Raw genomic sequence first — 22748 nt, forward strand, 5'->3', positions numbered from 1 at the left:
TAAAGTCTCTTTTGATCGCCTTTGGACTTCTCGTTGCTACTTCATCGCTACCAGCCTGAAAGACCAGTAGCGGGTAGTAGTCAGTGGGCCGTACCAGGCGCTTGACTTTCTTGGCAAAGTCTCTCACCCGAGCCCCAGGGAGGCAACAGACTTCTCTGCGGGTTGGGTCCGGTCGGCATATCGGTCCCTCTGTCCCTTTCAGGAGGGAGCCCCCCATAACAATAGCCCTTCTTTCTTTTTTGAAGGATGATGTGGCAATGCGACGTGTAGGTCGCATTGTCTTAGGCGCCCCCTCCAACTGGGACGGGTGTTTGTCTACTTTGTCATTTAGATTGTCTTGCTCTAGTCCTTCATATCGATTATTTAAGGGTAGATGAGAAGGTGAGGTGGGCAGAGAGAGGGCTCGCCTACCACCCCGAATAGGCACCTGCCTCCATTCCCCCCCTTGATCTAGGTCTCCTCCCGCTGCCTGGCCGGAGGAGGGAACCTCCGTCTTCTGCATAACAGGAGACGCCTGTGCTGTGGCAGGCTCGTGAGCCTGCCTCAGAGAGGGTAGAGTGCACCTCCACCAGTCAATTTCCCTCTCTGATTCCCTGATGCTCCTGAGCCTGTTCACTTCCTCCCGGAGCTCCGCTACCTGGCTGAGCAGTTCTTCAACCTGGGCACACCTCCCACAGGCATACCCACCACTGCTGTCGGAGACCGACAGAAGGCTGGGGCACACTCTGCAGCCCAGGACCTGGACGGCTGCGTGTTTCCCCGAGCCCTCCGTCTGAGTAGCCACACTGGCGACCGTGGCTGGAGATGCCTCACGAGATGCGGAGGCCACGGTTTTCTGCCTGGTCGATACCATGGTCAGGTTCTACGCAAGCAGGTTAGCCTCATATTTTACTCAAAAAAAGGAAACTTCATCCCTTGCTGTCCATCTCTGCGAGGCACAAGCTTGCTCCCCATGCCCTGACTCCCTTGCTCACAGCTGCGCTAGCAGCAGCCCAGGCTCTCTCTCATCTTCCTTGCCAACGTGCTTTGGGAGTAAGTGTGGATTGTGGTAAGTAACTGATGAAAATACAAATGAGTGAAAAGGCTCTGTTAACTTGTACACCGCAGCCTACTGGGGACATCGCCTTTGATTGCGTCTGACCTCTGCAGATGGAGCTGCCCCAAACACCAGCAGACCCGTGCTTGCTTCTGCCTGCAATGCAACGCTATTATTCCCTCCGTGACACCGCTCTCTTTTTAGTAAATGACCTTTCACTACTCAGATCCTAGGGATCTGTTCTGTGTTTGATCACTTACGTTTGAACAGTAAGCCAATCTAAAGCATATTTTCCTCTACTGTGTAGATAAAACATCAATTCTCAGAGATAATTGCAGTTTATAGTTGAGTTTTCAGACTGCTTTCTCCAAGACTCCAGTCCTGCAGACACTAAAACTACTGATTAAATTTAAACTTGGAAAGGAAAAGCAAGGAATTCAAATTTCCTTATATTAAACAAATCATTTACTCAAGCTGAACGGTTTCCACTTGCACTCATCTGAGTTTCAAAAGTAGGAAAGCTATATAACTTGGTTTTTATTCAAAATGAGCAAATGATGATGAAGAGATCTGAAAAGGGAAAGACTTAATGCTGTTTATCTCATATTTCATTTTTGCATTACCAAACATAAAAAATCTTTATTAAAAAAAAAAAAAAACAACAACAACCTCCTAATCTCCTATTTTAGTTCAGCAGACACTTCCAATATAGCACATACTATAGAGAGGGACTGCAAGTTCTACAGTTACAATGCAAGATGAAATAAAATCTGTAAACGCTGAACTTAAAAAAAAAAAATAAAAATGTTTGCATTTCAGTATTGAAATTCTCTGGATTGTAACAAAATACCAAAGCCAGATCTGCTGCATTCATCCCAATGCTAGGCCTTTGAAGACCTGCCTTTGAAGCACCCCAACCATGCCAGGAACACGATGGTTATGACACCCCCCTCCCCGACACATCCATGGCGTCCTTCCAAATGCAATAGAAAAACCTAAACCCACACCTTCCACCCTTCAGGAAAGTCCGTAACTGCTAGGCTTTTAATTGCTACAGATCTATCCCTTCGCTGCAGATTTCACTGAAAAACAAAATTTTAGTGTCCACGTTTTCCATTGGATTCCTGTTTTTCCCACACATGCAGATGACACGGCCACCAGAGCGTCCCCTCTCTACACTTCCATCTACACTAATTTCAGCACACCTTAGTGTGAAGCACCTGAGATGCCAGGGAGAGTGATGAAATATTTTCACATCCTTAAAACGTTGGAGTCTCTAAGCAATAATTAAAGCACTGCAGCACCACTGCAGCTGAATGTCTGAGAAGCAGTATTTATTATGCCAATATTTTCTGAGCTGTTGGTTATTTTGGATACAGTGCTTCACAAAGATTTTCATTCATATTCATTGGTATCCTTAAGAACAGATGAGATGGGATGGACTTTGTTTCATTTAGTGGTCAAAGTGAAGGATATTTATTCATGTTACTAGCTCTTCTGCAGACCCTGTTCCAGAACATTCATATGCTCCTGTTAATGAGGATTCTGCAGTATGACAACCTTCTGTCTCCAAATCACTTCATTAAAACTTAACTTTACCCTTTACTTTGGCATCTGAAGTAAAGTAGATAACCTCCTCAGCTCCATCAAGGTTTTAAAACAAACATCAAACTTCATTTCCATGGCATTTTTCTACTTCAAAACATCAGCTGAGTTTGTTCCAAAGAGCAAACGCAACGGAAGATCACATGGGGTTGGACTAGATGATCTTCAGAGGACCTTTCCAACCACATCCATTCCGTGATTGATCTCTAACTCTCCCAAATGTTCATAAACATCACCTGATTATCACAAGATGGTCTTCCACAATTGGACAGGACAAGTCATCTGTTAAGGTCATCAGCAAGCTGCAGAGGGAGGTGGGCGCTCTGCTCAGTGGGGAAAAGCTGCCCAGCCAACCCTGCCAGGGGGCGAACGGAGGAGGAATTCACCTGGGGGAATCATAGAATCATAAAATATCTCGAGTTGGAAGGGACCTATAAGGATCATTGAGTTCAACTCCTGGCACCACACGAATGTGCAGCTGCATCAGCACACTCCTAGAGAGAAGAATGGAAGGGGTTTAGAAAGAGGCAGGAGAACTTCAAATGCCTGCCCTTACATACCTCTATATTCCAGAGAATATGGTTTTCAAAGATCGAACTGTTTGAAGAGGAAGAGACTGTGTATTCCCTTTATTATATCAACAAATATTTAACATGTTCCCGAAGCAAAGGTTTTTAGAGCTCTTCCTGTCGATTTTAGACAAACAGGTCAACAAATCACCTCCAATTCTAAGAGAGCATTAAATTTGTCTTCCAAACAGTAGCACAATGACCAAGATGCTTATCATACTCTTGAATTTAGACTTTAGGTTTGTCTTCTACCTCCTTTTCTAAATCTGCTAATAACGGCACCTGACCTGCGTGCCTGAAAACATGCAAAAAATTTCTCATAGGTACGTAAGACCATTTATCTGTTCACAATTAACTATTTCATAAGAAACCTTTGCAAACAAACACATTTGCTATCATCTTATAACCCCATGCTCAAAATTAGTGTCATAATTAGCTCTAATGACGTATTAAAGACATTTATTCATTCTCTTTTCCACCCTGTCAGGGAAGAAATGTCCATCCCTCAGAGGAAGGATGATCTTGCTTGCAGTTACAGAAAAGAGGAACTTGACTGCTCTGGATTATCTGCATGAAGTTAAACAAAAAGGCTCTTAAAAGCCTGTACCTTCGTTTCTTGAATTGTAAAATGGGAATGCTAACATAAATTTGAGAAGGAAGTTGAACCAGGTGACTTCCTGCAGCCCCCTTCCAACCTGAATTTTCTGATGATCCGATTTACTTTGAGACATGCAGGCATGAATGAAAAGGGCAGTCGGTCATTACAAGGTTGATTATGGGTGAAAATATTAAGTACCCTAAAATTTTTGACTTTTTAAATGAATAGCTTTTTACTAGGTAGGTGTCTGGAGAAAAAAAAAAAAAAAAAGAAACAAAAACTAACAAGATGCTTGTGAACTTTGTGGTTTTCACAACTGTCATCTATGAGAGCCAGAGGAAAATGATGATCCTGTTCTGGGTGACATGGCAAAACCAGATGCTCTATGTTGGCTTTTAGAAAGCAAACAAACCAAAAAAAAAAAAAACCAACAAAACATACAGTTTGACTACTAAATTTTTAAGTGACATCATAGACAATAAACACGGAAAAAATTTCACTGAACATTTTGTGCAAGTGAATTTTCCAGGCAGGTTAAAAAAAAAAAACAAAAAAAGTATCTTTGCAGATAAGACTGATGCCAACATGTAATCACAAACAACAAAAAAGTCTCCCATGCATTTGTCATCTTGCAAGACAGAACACCCAATTTGTTGTCAGTTTTTCACCACTGTTACATGAGAATCTGCAGCTTTACTGGGTGTTTCCTTTACACTCATTTTCAGCACTTGTCTAGAGGAATCATTCCCCTTCCCTCTGAAAACAGAGAAACCTTCCCCCAAAGTTCAAGGTTCTAGGCTATTTTCTAGCCCCTTCTCTTTAAATCATTACCTAGGATGCAATTCTCAATTTCCCCTTCTCTTACTATCATTCTACTTAAATGTCAGAAAGAAATAAAAATACATAAATAAATCTTGAATTTCTTGCTGCGATATACATCATGCCTTAAAGAACAAATATTTTTTTCTCAAAATATTTCCCTATAAATAGTTTATAATTAAAAGTGTAACTGCCCGGACGGTAGTGCTGAAGTCAAAAAAATACATGCATTTACAATAGTTCCTCAAGGAATAAAAAATTAAAAAGCAATACCAAAATCCCCCAATCCCTATTTTGTAGGAATTCAATTTCTCTATGCCACTTTATTCTATTAATTCATTTCATAGACCATGTCATGACCCAGCTCTACCCCTACAGAAGGATGTAAAAGAAAATAACATACTACAACCTCACTATCCCAAATAAGGCATTGCACATTCCCATGGGTATAAGCTGGCTGTAGGTATCAAAAAATAACACTGCCAGAAGCTGATTCTAAGTCTCATTTAGAAGATTACTTATCAGGCAATGCTGAAGCTGGGTCAACAATCTCCTCCTGTTAAGGCACGTCCCCTTCTGGGGGTACTTCAGTTGCAGCACATGATAAAAGCAAAACCATTGCAAAAGCAATACAAAGTCCTACATTGCAGAAAGTCTCAGCTCCCACTACTATTGTAAAACTTGCAGCACATCTTTCAAGGAGAGGAGTTGCTATCAACCTTGGACTGCTTGTAAATGAGTACTAGTAGTCTTAATAGTTCATAGTACCACTTGTCAAACTTGCCTTCAATATCCCAGTAGGAAAAAAAATTAGAAACAAAAAACAACTTTCCCTACCTTGCTGGAGGCACATCAATATTTGAAGAAACAACCTTGCGCTTCTGTTCAAGAAGACAAACAGAACGAGTGTTTTCCTTTTCATACTCATGAACTCTGCTCAGTTTTTTGGTCTCTGCTGTTTTTAAATCTTCCTCCTTTGTGGTGAACAGGAGAAACTGTTGGTCTGGCAGTTTTTGACTGATGTCACTTTTTACATCCTCCTGTTGAAATGCAGGGAAGGTCATTTCACGCTTGATGCTGGCTGCCTGCAAAATTAAAAGCAATTATTAAATTTTCCTCTAATTCTCCTAAAAAGTGGGGGGCAAAAAGCCCAATACCCACAGGCATTTACTTCTAATTAGCTCTCTGAATCATAGAACACCACTTCTTTGTCCTTCATAAATTCTGAAATTGCTTTAATTTCTGAGCAGTGTTGAAGACAGCCCAAGAAAACAAGCAGTTCTTGGCCGCTTTGTAAAGCAATCAGTTACCTCTGATTGCTAAATAGAAACAGGTATTTAAATTTAAATACTGTAAACCACAGTATGTACAACTTATATTTACATGTACAGTTTGTGTTGTGTAACTATCCAAAAGAAGTCCTAGCCACCCTCCCCTTAAAATCCTAGTAAAGACGTCAGGGTTTATACAGATGGCTTTCTAAAAGGCAACCAAGCAATGAAGAAGCTTCCGACAGTCACATACAGGATACTGTTAGCAGCTATTTTTGTAAATGAGGATTTCTCCGTGAGCAGAGAGTTAAGTTGCCACAACACAAGTCATCTGCTGGGCATCACAGAGCAGCAGGAGACGCCCGCAGAACCTCCATGAGGAGCCGGCCAACTCCACCACCATGGAGACGCACAGGAGTGGCCTCAGCTCCTGCAGCTGCTTCACATACACAAAATCAGTGCCTTAACCAAGCCACTCTTTCTTGCCAGCGAGTAAACTGAAGTCTGGGATGTACACTTTCCTCTGAAACACTGCTCCCTGGCCAGCCACTCTTCCTCAGCTCCACAGGGGCAGGCCATCTCGCGGGCCCTTACAGCCCACTGCGCCATGTTGGGTGAGCCCCTCAGCCTGCTAACATCCTCGTGCCTGTATGACCACATGAGGACATGACAGGGCTAACCAGAAGCTCATGTATTATTTCTAGGTGCCTGTGCTTTTAATATCAGGAGCCTCAACCACCTACTTGCTGAAAGCCCCAGAGAAGGCCCCGAAGGCCGACGGCCCCCAGCAGAAGACAGCCAGCAGAAATGCCTGGCTTGAACAGATGCGCTTCCAGAGCACATGAACTGCCCCAGAGAAACCCAGACACCTCCTGAGACCCACAACCTGGATTTTTAGACTCCTGTAAACTACTGCTGAGCTTTACAGTGGAGAAATCCAGAATGTGCTACCCTCAGGTACCAACAGCATGAATAAGCTGTGTAAATTCTCCCACCTTACTCCTTCTTCTTTTCATTGTGTTCAAAAAAAATACTGCAGATGTAATGAATACTGACATCTATACATAAGCAAGAATATATTCTCCCCACAAATCTATTTATAACTTTCAGACCTTAGCAGGTATAACAATGGTGCAAGCTATCCTAAATTCATAGGAAAGACAATCTTGTCAAGGTAATTTTGTTGTGTTATACAAAGCGTATGTCACCACTAACACACAAATACTTAGGACCGATGATTTAATGTCTCTCATTCTCATGTTTCCATGGAAGGGCTTTTGGCAGTTGCTTCAAGAACAAAGCTGGAATTGTAGCTTTATGAATGTAAATAGTAGAAAGAATTAGTCATTTTACACTTCTTCGCACACAAACAGATGACACATTACCAAGAAAATTTGCCTGGAAGACAAAACAGTCAGCATGTGATCACACAAAATTAAGCGAAGACATAAACAATATAAATTTAATTATGATTTAATGATTATTTTCAGAAGACTTAGACTTACACTAAGTCCTGTTCTGAGGATTTTAACGGATGCTGAGGTGCCTTCCATTTGCATCAAAGTTAACTTAGAAGTGAGGCACTAAAGAAAAAAAATGCCTGAGAACACCCAGGTTCCACTATCGGGCCCCAAGACATCAGACAAAGCCAAATGAAGGTATGTATAAAAACGTGAATCCCACTGTCTTCCTTCTCACAGGCAGATTCCCCTCTTACCTACCCTCCAATTCCAGACTGAACACACCATTCATCAGGATTATTTTTTTACCCAATAAATTCATGATTTCATCAAAGGATTTTTTTTTTCAACATATGGAACTATTACATTTTATTCGTTGTCAGCAAATATACTGTCACACATTTGTAAGTTTACTTTACAGACCTAGTGAGCACAAAAGGTTGCAGGCTTGCAGACTCAGACTAATTTAGCGGTTGGACAAATAAAGTCCAAAGCAAAAAGCAGAATACTTGTACTGTGATACCAGATTGTCTATTCATATATATATATATATATATATATATATGAAAATTATTCATATGCAGTTCAAACATATTCAAATAATGGTTTGTTTTTCATATGTCAATATGCTGTAATAAATACCCAGACCTATCCAAGCATATGAAAGTGAAAAAATGACAAAAACCACAGAGGCAAATATTCCGAAGGTTGCAGAGCTGCTGCCAAACAGTTCAGGTCCACTGGTTAAATGGCCAGAAATGGCAGAAGACCAAAACTAATGCTTATTCTGTTTTCAACAGATACTTGAAAAAAATGATTAACATCTTTTTAAACATCCCCTTGACGGTGATTTCAGATAAAGAATCTTTTCTGCTTTAAAAATAGGTGGTGATAACAGAAAGACTTTAACTCGGTAGCCACTGTCTGATAACTCTCTCCTGCCCTGCAGACAGGTTTTTGTCTTTAACTCATCCGTGTCTATAAGAATCACTTCCACTTGAGACACCTGCCTACGTGGTACCTGAGCTTTTTACAGAAATCCAACCACTACATGAGCAGATGTGGATGTGGGAACACCAAGTGCCACTAGCAATTTGACTGATCAAGTTCCTCACTTTTCGGTAAATCCATTGATTAACCATTGGGACTACTCTGCCCTCAAGTTCTGCTTCACAATTATTCACAGTTCTGAGATACCACTGCCAATTGCTAACGTATCTTTCCAGGTAAGTTAACTATTCTGCTATATCTTACCAGAAACATTTTTTTCCATGGATCCCTCATAGCCTTTTAACCATTTCAAGGCTTTTGGTGGTTCTGTAAAGCCACAACACGTTTCAGCAAAAACTTACTGGAAAGTCTGGCGTAAGCAGATAGAGCCTCACTGACAGCTGTACACTAACACGGTTCCATCAACTTATTCCAGCTTACTTCTGACACTTTGCACTTCTCTCTCTAGCTGCAAAGCAGTTGTTAAACCACCTGATTACCTTGTTTGCTAATGGTTTGGCTTTTCTTGTCATCATACCTTAGTACTTGCCACCTTATTGCCTCCGGTATCAATGGCTGATAAGAACTTGCAGAGTTTTTCCATACACACAACTAATTATCACTCATACAAGCCATTTTATGCTCGGGTAACTGCTTTTCTATGTAATTCATTGCATATTTTTGCCCTCAAGACATCAGTAACCTTCAGCTTGCTTTCAGCTAAGAGCTTTGCAACCTGCCCTCGGGCAACTGACATTGCTTGGAAGCTCGGGTACAAAACTACGAGTTAGAAGCAATCTGCAAATTTTAATCTAACCTTGTCTCTATCTGCAGTTATCATCACCTCCTTCTGACAACTTCCCTCCTGCGGTGGCTGGGCATGTGAAACTGTTGATATGCATGGAAATGACAGCTCAATGTTACCTGTAGCCTCCTCCCTGCAGCTCCGCTCTGGCACTTGCACAAGCGTGGGTCCTGCTCTTTTATTCTTGTTGCTGCTTTGTAACAAGTGCTGGCCCTCCCACTCCTTCTCCCTTGAAGTTTTCAACATCAAATAGCAAGAACATTTCCACAAACTTCTTCTGAGACATGAAGCAGGCCACAGAGCCTCCTCCCCTCATTCGGTCCGCAATTCTCCCCCTCTCCGAGGTCAGCAAGCCAGAGGCAGGTGCTGCTGCAGCTGGACAGCTTGGTAATCTTCCCATGAAAACTGAAAGAAGCTTTTTATGCGTTGGTTTTTGAGCAGAAACTTTGCTAAACGCAAAGTGGAAAGAGTTTTAGTTTCTGTTATGAAGTTGCCAAGATGGTACTTTGGTTGAGGTTTTTAAGTTCTTTCTTGATTCATTATTTTTAACTAAAGTAGTATAATACTCCATATTACAGCTAAAAGATTACGAGGACTAGCACTAGAAAAAGGGGACCCATCTTTTATTTACAACCAAACTGAGTGACTTCAGTTTGGCAGAGTATACACGTCACCTCAAGTACAACCCCATGGGGCTTTTAGCATCTTCCCTCGCTTTTCGTGTATTGCTGCTTAAAAACTGAAGTTAGTTAATTTCAGGTAGGAGCTCATTCACCAACAAGGGGCCAGACGGCACTCAGTGCAATGGGATGCAGTGAGAAGAACGTGGCCAGCCAGCACTGAGCACTGCTCATCCAAGTTGGAAATTAAGAGAAATTTCTTTTCAGAAAGAGCAGTCAGGCATTGGTTTGGGTTGCAGGTTGCCCAGGGAGGTGGTGGAGTCACCATCCCTGGAGGTGATCAAGGAGAGGTTGGACGTGGTGCTTAGGGACATGGTTTAGTGGGTGACAGTGGTGGTAGGGTGATGGTTGGACCAGATGATCCTGGAGGTCTTTTCCAACCCTAATTATTCTATGATCCAACCTCTGTGAAGCAGTGCTGATTTATGCCAGCTGAAGATGTGGCCACACACGTGGGCTGCCGAGCAGGCACCCAGCAATCAGAAGCTAACTCCCATTTGTTCTCACGTGTCTGCTGGGACTCTGGAAGGACTAAGATGTCCAAGCAAGTCCCCCCTCTGCACAGCTCAAATCCCAGAGGCCTGGGTAAATTAAATAATCTTGCTACTATGGCCTATTTATGCCATTATGTTTTTTTTTTTGTTGCCAAACAGATAAAAGAGCTCATTTTACTACAAAAGTAGCTCTAAAAAAAACATTAAAAATATATTTTATGAGGGTGGAGAGTAAATAAAAGTTGACTGCATCCAAAACTCTTTATAAAAAAAATGCCAATAGGAATATGCTTTGGGAAACTAGTGCTTAAAAAAAAAAAAATCTTATCTTAATATTCCTGGGAGTCCATTGCCACGCTTCCATTTTCATACAAACTTCCTTTTCTCCTTCAACCCATAAAGTCAGACTTCCAGTATTTCAACTCCAGGTCACCGTGATTGGATTCCCCCCCAGTGTCACCTCAAAACAAGATCCCCAATAAAACACCCTGGCTGCTTTCCAAATTAGGAAGGATTTCATTAAAAAACAAAACAAAACACACACCAACAGTCACTCTGCTCCCATTCTGGATAAATTTCCATTGTTGACAGATAAATATTTTAACTTAATTGTGAGCACTTGGCTTACGTACAGTATCAACACTATATAGCTGTTAAAGAAGGCACAGTTCAAGATGAGGATTTTGGATTTCTGCCTGATTTATTATGCAATTAGTTGGCCTAATTTCATCAACCCTCCCCCTCAGCTTACTAGTAAACACACCAATAGCCACTGGATGGCTTAGTACCATCCCACCTGCCACACGACTCTGTTGTATTTCACAGGTAATTTTTCCATTCTGACTTTTGTCTCTTCTACTTCCTGAAATAAATGCAAAGATGATATGTGTTAGGGACTGCCAACTTCCATCTGGTAAGAAACCACAAGTCACTGTTTTTTTTAAAAACATGGCTTTACCATTTTTGATCTACCACTGAACAAATATGCAGTTCAAGGGCAGAGAGGAAGGAGGAATCAATGTATTTCAGCCTAGCAATACTAATAGAAAGTGCAAATGCACATGTAATAATAATAATGAAATTAATATATTTAACATGATATACTTTCAGCCAAAGGAAGAGATTATTTCCTGTGGTTTTTTTTTTTTGTTTGTTTGTTTTGTTTTTTTCAAGCCTAGTTTCAGGCACAGCCTGAACAGCCGGCTATGTTCTAGGGACAGCGATAAGCCTATTCATTTTTCTGTACAAGAAAGAAATCAGAAGTAGAGTTCACAGCAAAACAGAATAAGCAGCAATGAGAAACACTGAACTTATTACCAAGATAACATCATACAAGTAAAAAATATTTAAATTAAATCCCCAAAAGGACAAAGACTTTGGTTTATTCTTACTATTTCATACACTATTTGCAGTTGGAGTTCCTTTGGCAGTGTGCTTTATGTAAGCAGGATCTCATTTCTGTCATCCCCAAACTGCCTTCTCACCGGAAGGAAAGAACACATTGTACAAACTGAACTCCTATTTCACCAGAAATCTCTATTCATACAGGAATACAAAGAGATAAGACAGTTTCTTGTAATGATGCTTGGAAATAATCTGCCTTGAATTTCAATGTATTATTACATTTTGGAGTATACTTTGCATTTAATTACTTGCTTCACCAGCTATTGCTCATTACACATAAACCTTGTCAATCTAATCACTGCAAGCATTTGTAAACTGTTTCTCTCTAACTATACCTAAGATAATGCATTTTAAGGTCACTGTATGTATTTTTTTCCAATACATCAGTGTGACCGTAGTATTCAGTTTCAACCTGGGTAGGATGAAGTCTGTATCTTCACCATTTGCCTGAATATACAAAAGTGTTATGAGAATGTATTTTCTAAACATTAAAATGTGAATCTAAAGATTTACGTTGTGTGGATACACAATATGGCACTGGCAGCAAGTACTGGAGTCAGCAAGAAGTTTCTATACCTTCACCCTGAGGGAACAACCATCAGTTTGCAACGTCTGAAATTCAGCAATAACTGACACAGGAAGCACAAGCAGTATTAAAACTGGATAGAGATGTGTTAATAAGATAGAGTCACAGAATGGTTGGGGTTGGAAGGGAACTCGAAGACCATCTAGTTCTAACCGCCTGCCATAGTCAGGGACGCCACCCACTAGATCAGGTTGCTCAGGGCCTCATCCAACCTGGTCTTGAACAACCAGCAATCAATGGCCCTTCCCATACACCATTTTCAGTTCTAAAAACAAATAATTCAGAGACATTACAGCCTTTTGTCCCTCTGTCACAGAAACAAAGGGACAAAGTCATGAAAGAAGATTTGGCAGCTTCCTCTCCCATTCTAAATGGGGCCATAAATTTCTTACAGAAAAGTACACACGACATCACTTCTAAGATAGTCACACACCAATTAATAACAACCACCAAGTATTAATACCAACTATCGAGTGCGTGTCTCTTCACAATTTGTTTGCAATGTTTAAATCTGGAACAAACAAGCACAAACCCTCAGTGCTCAGTATTTTGGATACTCTGTGAACACAAGTGGATTACTAGGGTCAAATGGATTGAGGCTCTTTCCAGCCTGGACCTCTCTGGAAAACAGCCACCGCACACAGAAGTCCTTGGAAGGATCTCAGCAGAGGCCCTTGAGTCCCATCTTTGTTTTCTTAAACAAAACAAGGAGAAGCAATTTGCCTCTAGACACCTAAAAATTAAGAAGCTGGTTTGGAAAGCCTTGCGCAGAAGGAAAGGAGAGGACTGTATTTGCAGGACAGGTTCATTTTTCACTCAGCAATCCTGTTACTGCACATTAAGCTCTGCTAAGCCCGCTCACCGTCAAACACTTGGCTTTCCACCGGACGCAAATTAAAAAGGGCTTGGTTGGCCCAGAATGGGAAGCCATAATTGCTTTCCCAATTATTGGTTTCCCAAATGGCGAGTTTAAAATTAACTAAGCCAATTATCACGTTTCCCCGAGGTGGCATACGTGCCTGGCTCTGCGAGTCGGAGGTCCCTGCGAGACATTACGTGCTTTCTGCCCCCGGACACCAGACGGGAGAGGGACTGACAACGTGCCACTGGGCTGGTCATGGAGCAGGAGAGGAGAGAAGAATAGGGTGCACCTGGGTCTGTCCGTCCATCCCTGGGAAAGCTTGAAAAAACGGGAGCTAAAAATGAGCGTGTTAACACGGTAGAGAACAAATTCATTAAGCTACAAGCTTTTTCTCTCTCCTTTCTATTACGGGGCTAGCTGTAATCGCAAGCTGTAATTACTGAGTGCCATCAAATCAGGCGTTCCTATCGCAGTGGCTGAAGGTTTGAAACCTCACACCAAGGTAGTTTCTGTGAACATTTGTGAGCATTCTGTGAAAGCCACATGTATTTTTCCTGTGGACATCAATTTCTCCTGAAACAATGAATTTTTTCTACCGTAGCAGATGTAAAGAGGGTCTTAGAAGCTAACAGACAAGTATCCGGTGTCTCTGCTGACCCTGAGTTTGGTTCTGTCTACATTAAGTTGTACACCACAGCTTTAGCTCCAAGTAGTTTAATAGAGCCTTGGGTACGGACTCTGTAAGGAGTATTTGCCAAATTTCATGTGTAAATAAAACATTTCAATTAAGGAATCTACATTAATCCTTGATTTCAAGTATTTCAAGGCCACTGCTGAAGGTGTATGAGAAGCTCTGCTTCTCTTTCCATTTTCCAGCGGTTTGGGACAAGTAAGAAAGTGATTCAAAGCAGGAAGGAGAAATACCACCGCTTCTTTGATACCCTCATTCAGGATTAAGCAAGCAGAGCTCCCAAAATCAAAGCATCTGAGAGGCAGGGAGGAACTTTCCACACTTAGCAGAAAGATTTTGGGAAGGCTGCCTCACTGGCTTCTCAGGCCAGCCTGGTTCATCTGCATCTGAAAGCTCTTCTCTGCCTGGACTGAGACGGAGAGTGAGTGTGAGTGAGAGGACAGATTAGCCTCCTTTGCAAAATCTCTTGCAAATAAGGTACAGAGAGGTGTAAATCTTCTAAGGTCAGAAGCTATTGCCTGAGTTTGGAAGCAGCCAGCCAAGACGAGAGACTGGAGATCACAGATCCCTTAAAAGGGTGTGAATGTTTAATCCATTTGCCTAAGCATCTTTGGGGAAAAAAGGGGCTTTTTTCCTAATTATTATGATTATTTACGATGGGATTTCAGATGTATCCAATTTCTGAATGAAACAGATACTGTGGACAAAAGCTTCAAGGGTTGGTGCTTATCTGTGGAGGAGATACTACCTCAGTGCTATGGACACGTCCTTGTCTCCTCTAGCTCAGCTCCAGCCGGGAAGCAGAAAGCCTGCTCCTCCAGAGGAGATCAACACGTAAGGAGCACTGCCACCAGTTTACAGGTTCTCCCAAAGCTATGTTTGGCTCCAGACAAAAACATTGCCAGTTTTCCCACTGAGTGGGAGAGGCGCCAACAGCGGAGTTTATTTTGGGGCCTGACTACGCAGAGAAGCGGTATCACAGAGTTCCATCGCATTATCCCTGGAGGCAAGGGAACAGCACTAGCAGAACACACAGAGGCAAAAAGTGACCCTTACTTCCTCAGCCACTCCAGAAACCAGCCCCTGGCAAACCAGATGGACACAACATGTCTGACAGGAGAAGAGCCTTCACCAAGAGCCCGAAGAACAACCAAGCCCCAAATCCTACACACAGCCCACCCAGTCAAGCAGATGCTGTCCTCAAAGAGAGAAGACCTGCTCCCTTCTCTTGCTTTCCTTTTCCTCATAAAGGAACATAAAGATATTTGGCAAGCCCTTGCCTGAGCCACTGTCCCCACCAGAAGCCTACAGGCTCTTCACTGCACTCGTTTCCCTCTGTTTGGGTGAGTTATGGCAGCCCACCAAAGCCTGCCCCAAGGCCACCAGTGCACTGCTGGGAGGGAAGAAACAAAGGAAAGATGGGAAGGGGATGCTTTACCCCTTGTTGTGCTAATGAAACCAATCAGCTCACCACAGCTCCTCAAGCAGCACCCAGTTTTACCTGGCTTTCTGGGCAGCAGGGCCCAAGAGCTGCTGCTCCCACTGAGGGAGCAGGGGGAAGAAGAAGGCCGGCAGAACAAGCTGCTCTCCTCCCGCCCTGCCAAAGGAAGGACACCTGCCTACAACACCACTGGCCATGAATTTTGAAGAAAAAGATCGCTCTAAACCCTTGGCAACTACAATTTTACCCTTAATAACTTTCCTTTTTCCATACAGCGCTGCGCCACCTCCTGCAGCCCTGTGAACCACGAGGCGCTGAGGAGCCACCACTCACCCAGGCAGTACGAGCAGCAAGATCTGCACCACGGCGCTCTTTTTAGAAGTGTTTTACAGTAGTAAAAAAAGTTGTTTCAGATTTTTGCCTCATACAGTAACTTACATTACTCATAATTACATAAAAAAGAGACTTGTTAAGAAATATGGGATCCAAAATGTTCAATTTAAACACAGTTCTTCTGGCCATTTCAAAGGCATAGGCATGGATGTACAAAAGATCATGTTGGCCCAAATGTTTATCTCACCAAATTTACAAAGTCTAACCTATATAAAGTTATCACACAAATTGTTCTCTATGTCAGAACGATGGACGCATTAGCCACTTCTGCTGAAGCAGAAAATTTTCTAAGTAATCATCCAATCTTGAAACCGCTCATCATAATTGCAATGTCTACCTAAAGTCCAAGTAACCTTTTATCCACTGCATTAAAAAACACGTTCAAGATGGTAAAATGATGAGCTATGTTATTTCTCACTTCGGTATCTAATCACTGAGGTGTTTTACCTTCTCTGGTTCTGTGCCCAGTGATGGCAGCTGCCTCCTGTAGTCTGAAGCAGTACTTAAAGATGAATGGACTGCTGCAGAAAGGTTTTTAGGAGGCCAGTGGATGCACACCTGTGGTTAGGTAATTGGGCTGAAATGCCAAATCTGCTTAAACTAAAGGCACTTTTCCATCAACTTCAGCTGGGTCAGGATTTTACGGAAGTTCGACTCTTTATCTTTTGTGAAATCCATAATAAAAAGATCTGTATTTTTATCCAAAGTTCAGGCAACAGGAGCTGTTCAGTTTCCTGTCTTCGTTAGTTTTGTTGTCAGACAACAAATACCACCCACACACGTACTTCTTAACACAATGAGGCGAACGTCACCGCGGCTCTCATTTCAGATAGGGGAGCCTGGCCAGTCTCCAGAGCAGTGAAAGTGAGAGGGCTGCTGGTCGGGGCAGGTGGCACTGGGCTCCCACATCACCAACACTGCTCCACGACGTCTGAGCTGAACACCACACAAGTTAGTGCCCACTTTTCGTTCGCTCTGTACTTCCTGTTCAATCTTGACAAATAAACAAAAACTCTAATTACAGTCTCTCTCTTTGCCTACCATCCTTCTGTACTCTTTTGGCTGACCTCGAGCAATAGGAATGGCCAAGCTGCTGGCTATTTTTAGGAATAAATTCTTCAATAAATCACTTGAAAGCATTACAAATACTCAAGGGTAATGATGGGAAAGCCAACGGGCACTCTTACTCTGAGAAAAAATAAATAAACCCATCATTGCTCAATCCGCAGCAGGATTTGCAGAGTGGACACCAGCCAGGACCAGCATGCTCCTGACTGCCCGAGCAGCAAAACCCCGCTTTGGTACGGCCAGGCTGCATGGTTTATTGTCCCAGTCCCTTCAGATCTCTACAATGCTCTCAGAGGGATAGAGATCCTGCTCGAACAGTGGGGAGCCTTCGATCACACGGATCGATGGCCAGACCATGAAAAGCACTTTTCCAGTGTGGAGTTTTCAGAGGGAAAACACACCTGCCCTCTGGTACAGACCACGTATGAAGGGCAGCTACAGGATCGCTCTGAGCTGAGCTCAGCCGGCGTGAAACCAATCCAGCAAGCAGGGATCCAACCTGCTAGCAGCTCCGCTACACCTCCTTAGTCTCCCGTAATTACAGTTTCCTAATACAGCTCCTTGTAAGGCCAGAGTAGTTACCCTTGGTCCGTGTCCAACCAACAACAAAAAAAAATAAGCCACATCAAAACCCCCCAGCAAATTACTCTCATTCATTCTTTATTATGGGAGATTCAGGAAAAAAAAATAATCTTACAATCTCACCACCCCCACCTCCGCCTCCACTAAGCCATACTATGTACAAACTTTTTTTATTATTATTATTATTTTTAATTTTTAATAAGGAATAAAAAAATCCCAAGTTTACTTGGGCAGTTTCCAGACCAACTTCACTCTCCAGGTTTCCACTTGAGGTCGATAACTGGATGCAGTTGGAAAGATAAAAATGATGTTTACTTTCTTGCAAAACCACGGCTAAGCTGCTGATGTGAATAGCTGTACATTGTCTTAACTTCCTGGGCTGCCACAGTCCATCAGCATCCATTTGTTCTCCCTCGTGTCACACTTCAGCTTCACAGGAGCAGGTAGAGCAGCACTATGCTTGCTCTGGGTCCCCACACAGCCCAGTGTAACAGGGTCCTGCTCCCAGACCACAACACCAGGTCTGTGTTATAGGCACACTTCTAAAAATACTCATAGTTACTATCATTACTAGTCTGAGAGAGCACTTTTCAGTTTACCCTTAGTAGGCAAGTTCCTAAAGTGTTCTTGATATCTCCCCACCACGAAGCGGATCTGGTATTTGCTGAATTCTGCACTTTGCAAATTGCCAGTTAAAATATAGTTGTAAGGATATACAAAAGCTAAATTCAACAGCACTTTACTAATCAAGCAAAAATTAAGTTTGTTTTGCCTGAGGCGTGACTATAATCCATTCCAACAGTAAATCTGAAATTTGGTTTAAAGGATGACAACAAATTAATACCTGGCTTTAGAAAGAACGCAGAGAAAAGGAGCTAAGAGCTCAACCAAGCGAAACAAAGCAACAAATTAGAGGCAACTAATTGCTTCCAGACACCATCTGAAGATTCTTCTACATTGCACATATTGGATGTACGTCTCCATCAAAAAAAAAAAAAAAGTATGACCAAAAGTGTACTTTTTACTGGATTAATCTAGTTTGCTACCAACAGCTGCCATCCGCACTTAGACCCTTTATCAGCGCCTTGTCCGTGCTCTGCACTTTGCACTTGCTGCAATTTCCACATCGCAAGGTGGGACAAACTGAGGGCACCTCAGTGTGCAAGAAGTGAAATCTCGGTTATCCAGCCTGCAGCGTCACATTCTGGGAGCTGCGTATTTGGGCAACAACTCCAATTCATCCTTCTGAAGTACTAAAGTACTCGCACACAAGCCCAACGCCTAGAATGAATGATTTTACAGGTGCTTATGGCAAGGCAAAGGGCACAGCCCATGGAAACATAATGCTGGAGGAGCAGGAGCAGCCCCGCAGCAGGACGCGTTCAAAATGCCCCGTTTCCATAGTTTGAGCCTGGACACAGAACTGGAGGTGATGGAGGTGGGCTGAGCAGAAGCCACTAAGCCTTTACCATTTTAACAGCAGAGAAAATAGGGTGACGCTTTGGCAAGTTAACAAACACAGACTTGTGATACCAGCCCAAATCCTCAATCCCAGCGCTCCGGTGGTTGCAGCGGGGCTGGCTGGGGGCTGACAGAGCCCGTCCACCACTTCCTCTCGTATCACTACAAAGAGCAGTGCCCACAGCATGAAGCAGGCCCAGCAGAGCACAGATTCGGCTGTTCATGGTGTCCGAACCAACCCAGGCACACTGCTTCGGGGTCTCTACACAGCACGTAGCATCCAAGAAGCATGCGGGGCACAGTGGAGGGGGGCTGCTCACTGAAGGATTTCTCATCAGACCACCACTTTTCCAACTCAAGCTTGGAAAAACAAGAACTTGTGAAACTGCCATGAGCATACAAAATAAAGCATCGTCTTACTAATTACGCAGGTTGTGATGCAGCGGGAGTATCAGCAGGAAGCATTCCGCTGGGATTCACCGAAACTCCATATAAAAGATGAAATGAACAGGACTGCAAATTAATCCATGCTACGAGACAAAGCATTGGTAATTATGCTATTTTTCTTTCTCGTCTGATTTCAAATGGCTGTAAATCTAGATGCAGCCAAAGCAGAAACTGTGGGTTAGACCAGAAGAGTTTCACACGTGAAATGAGTTGGTACAACCAGCACCTCAGCACTACTTGTTTTTCCAATACATACAAATGGGCACATCTGACAATATCAGAGATCCCAGGAGCTCTGAGCAAGGCTTTACAGGCACCAAAGGTTTCCCTAGCTATGTGCAGCATCAGGTTGGAACAGCAGGGGAAAAGGAGAGGGGAAAAAACGTGTGCTCTTCAGTGTCCAGCCTCCACCTCTCGCGTAACGGTGTGGCCACAGTGACAAACTGAAGCACTCCCTCGCTCCCTCCCTATTTATTCTCTCTTTCCAAGACTTCTGAAATTGGAGATGTGAGATTTGTCCCTGGAAAGTACTTCTTCCTATCTCTCCCCACGCTTTAAAGTGGTGGTCAGGAACTGACCGCCATGGTGCAACCACACAGGGGACTTCTTCCCACTGGAGAAAACACAACTGGTGGCGTGGGTGCTGTTTGTTTTGACTACTGGACCAAATTCTCAGGCTTTGAGAAGAACATACTGCAAGAACAGGGCCCAAACGACCTCACTTTCGACTCTGATTGAGTTCCAAAGTTCTTTGGGACATCTCCTGTTCCGGAGATGCCATCACAATCCATGTCCCACCTCCACAGCAAATCCCTGTCCAGCTCACTTAGCTCCTGGGGTGGAAATGCTCCCGACCACACACCAGCTCTCTGTCTGTCTGGGATCCAGTTTGACTCACCATGGGCACAGGCCTATTATCCTCTCGCAGTTCTGCGGTCAGTGTCCTGCACGCCTGCTTTTCCCACTTAATCTCTTCCTTTAAACCTGCCTGAAAGAACCCCTAGATTGAGCTTTATGCACTCCCACACCATCAGTCCCTAAAGAGATGTACCAAAATCAAACAGTTTAATTTCTTTAAATTATTAAATTGCAGTATTTTTCCAAGTTTATAGTACTTAAAAGTGTAAACACAGAAAGCAAAAACAGAGTGGGTCACAAGATACAGAAACAGATAAAGATACAGTTATTAGAAATATCATTGCAGACACAGTAAATACCTGCACCTACTTGCTGAACCACAGTGCTGCGGAGGGCTTGAGGGTTTATTACACATAACACACGCTGCTCCTGTGACCTCATCTACGAGGCAGATTTACTTTCCAGGGGTGAAACCACCTGCAGGGGTGATGTTCTCATATGCACACACAGACTTTAGTAAAAAAAAAAAAAAAAAAAAAAAGTAACAGCCACCTCAACTTGTACGCTGTACCTGACCTACGCTGACAGCGTGCTGAGGGTTGATGAAGAGAAGGGCACCCTCTGGGAGCCCTCGTGCAGGCTGTCACCATGCTGAGCGCTGTTTCGGCCTGCCAGGCTGACCGGAGGCCCTTTGCCCTCGCTGCTGGGGCTGCCTCCATCCAAACCTCTGCTGATGCCCGGTGCCCAAGCACCAGCACCACGGGGAGCTGCGGCAGCACGGCTCGGACACCTGGGCCACGACCACGCGTCAGACAGCGTGTCTGGCAGCCCAGCACGCCGGGCAGCGGCACCGAGAGCCCGGTGGCCAAGCTGGGCTGGGCTCGCCTTGGCACTGCCGCCTCAAACTTGCTGAAGCCAAGCTGTCCGGGGCCAGCCGGTGCTGCCGCCGCTTCCCCTCTCCGCTTTGCTTTCTCCCTGCGGACGCGGGGCGCGATCCAAAGGTCCCGTGGCTCCGCTGCACGGCTCCGCTGCACGGCCTCTCCTCGCCTCCTGTTCAGCAAGAGTCACCACACGGCTTGCACACCCAAACAAACACCACAACCAGCAGAGCCCGAGGGGCACCGCTACAACTCCGGGGCGTGCTTATTCTCCACGCTCACCCCTTGCCCACCACGGCCGTGCCCGCGGGACCCCGGCACCCGCTGCGGGACCCCCCGGGTGGGGCTCCCGGGGCCCCGGCCGCTTTGTCCGGGACTTGTTGAGCAGGGGCCGGGCGGTGCCGAGCCGCCCCCGGAGCCCCAAACCCGGCCCCAGGGCCCCGCCGCCGCCGCCCGGGACGCACCTTGGGGCCCTTGCCGCGGAGGGGGGGGCTGCCCGAGGCGGCGCCGCCACCGCCGCCTTCCTCGTCCTCCTCTTCCTCGTCCACCTCCACCACCGCCGCCGCGTCCTCGTCCTCGTCCTCCTCCTCCACCGCCGCGGCCGAGCCCTCCCTGCGGGCCGGCCTCCAGCCGCTCTCGGCCTTGGGGGGCCCGCAGGAGCCCAGCCGCCGGCTGCCCACGCTGGGGCGCTTGGCCAGGCGCCGCGCCTGCATCCCGCCTCCGCCCGGCAACACCGAGCCCCAGCCCCAGCCCCAGCCCCAGCCCCAGGGGCGGCGGCGCTCACCGGGGGGCGGCGGCGGCGGCGGCCATGGAGGGGCGGGGGGGGGGGGCCCGGTGTCCGCCCCGCCGCTCGCCCACCTGCTCGCTCCCTCCCTCCTTGCTCCCCTCCCTCCTCCTCCTCCTCCTCCTCCTCCTCCTCCTCCGGCCTCCCCGCCGCCGCCCACCTGCTCCGCTCCGCGCCGGGCCCGGCCGCGGCGAGGGCGAGGCGGAGGCCGAGGGGTGCGGCACCGGCACCGCCGCCCCCCCCCTCCCCTCCTCCTCCTCCTCCTCCTCCTCCTCCTCCTCCTCTCCGCAGCCGCCGGGCCCGGGCCCGCCGGAGGAGGCCTCCCGGCCGGGGGGGGTCGGGCTGCTGCAAAAATACAACTTTTGGAGGAAAAGGAAAAAAAAAGCAGCAGCAGCATTTTCTTCTATTTTTTTATTTTTTTCCTTCTGCAAGATGAGAAGCTTGCTTCTGAAGCGGGCCGGCCAGCGATATCACCCCTGAGGATTTTAGTCACCCTTAGGCTTGTTACATGTTTTTTTTTTAACATTTCCTCTCAAAGTAAGTTTCGAGCCTTCATTTACACGTCATTTCTGAGCCATACATACGTGATTTTCCATCTGCAAGCAAACCTCGCTAACTCCATATCCAGAGGTCAGTACCTGTCCCCCCCGCCACGTTCAGTTTCCGAGAAATGCCCATGTGCCAAATGTGCCCATCACGTGTAATGATTTTTATTCACCGTGGGATACAACACGCGGTGCTTGCCATGCGGGAAATTATAGCTACTAGGGTAACCATTCCTAAAGAAACAATGAAGTTACTTTTCAGGTCTAACTACGGAAGGTGTTTTTTTCTCCACCCAGCCGCACAGATCAGCTGCTTTCATTCATTCTTTCCAGGTTTCCAGGGACAGCTTGTTTCTGGACACGATCCGTAACACAATCACTGGCAAATTGTAGGGTATCTGGTTCTTCAGCAGTATTTCTT

General features: G+C 45.0%; 1 protein-coding gene across 6 annotated transcripts in view; it reads right to left on the reverse strand.

Annotated features, from left to right (window-relative positions):
• ZNF704 (zinc finger protein 704) overlaps nucleotides 1-21997 on the reverse strand; it is a 100213-nt gene extending 78216 nt beyond the window's left edge. For 5 of the 6 annotated variants that reach the window (XR_014316887.1, XR_014316888.1, XR_014316889.1 and 2 more), the window contains exons 1-2: nucleotides 21463-21820; nucleotides 5465-5712 (exon numbers count right to left, since the gene is read on the reverse strand). Coding sequence is in view for 3 of the 6 variants with exons in the window: in XM_082753125.1 (XP_082609251.1) it covers nucleotides 5465-5712; nucleotides 21463-21711 (497 nt within the window). In the remaining 3 variants the exon portion in view is untranslated. Of the gene's footprint in view, nucleotides 1-5464; nucleotides 5713-21462; nucleotides 21821-21942 lie in introns of those variants that run through there. The other variant, XM_082753126.1, reaches the window with a different exon arrangement.
• Between the last annotated feature and the right edge of the window lie 751 nt (nucleotides 21998-22748).

The sequence above is a fragment of the Aythya marila genome (assembly GCF_965140915.1).
Source record: "Aythya marila genome assembly, chromosome: 2".
Lineage (NCBI taxonomy): Eukaryota > Metazoa > Chordata > Aves > Anseriformes > Anatidae > Aythya > Aythya marila.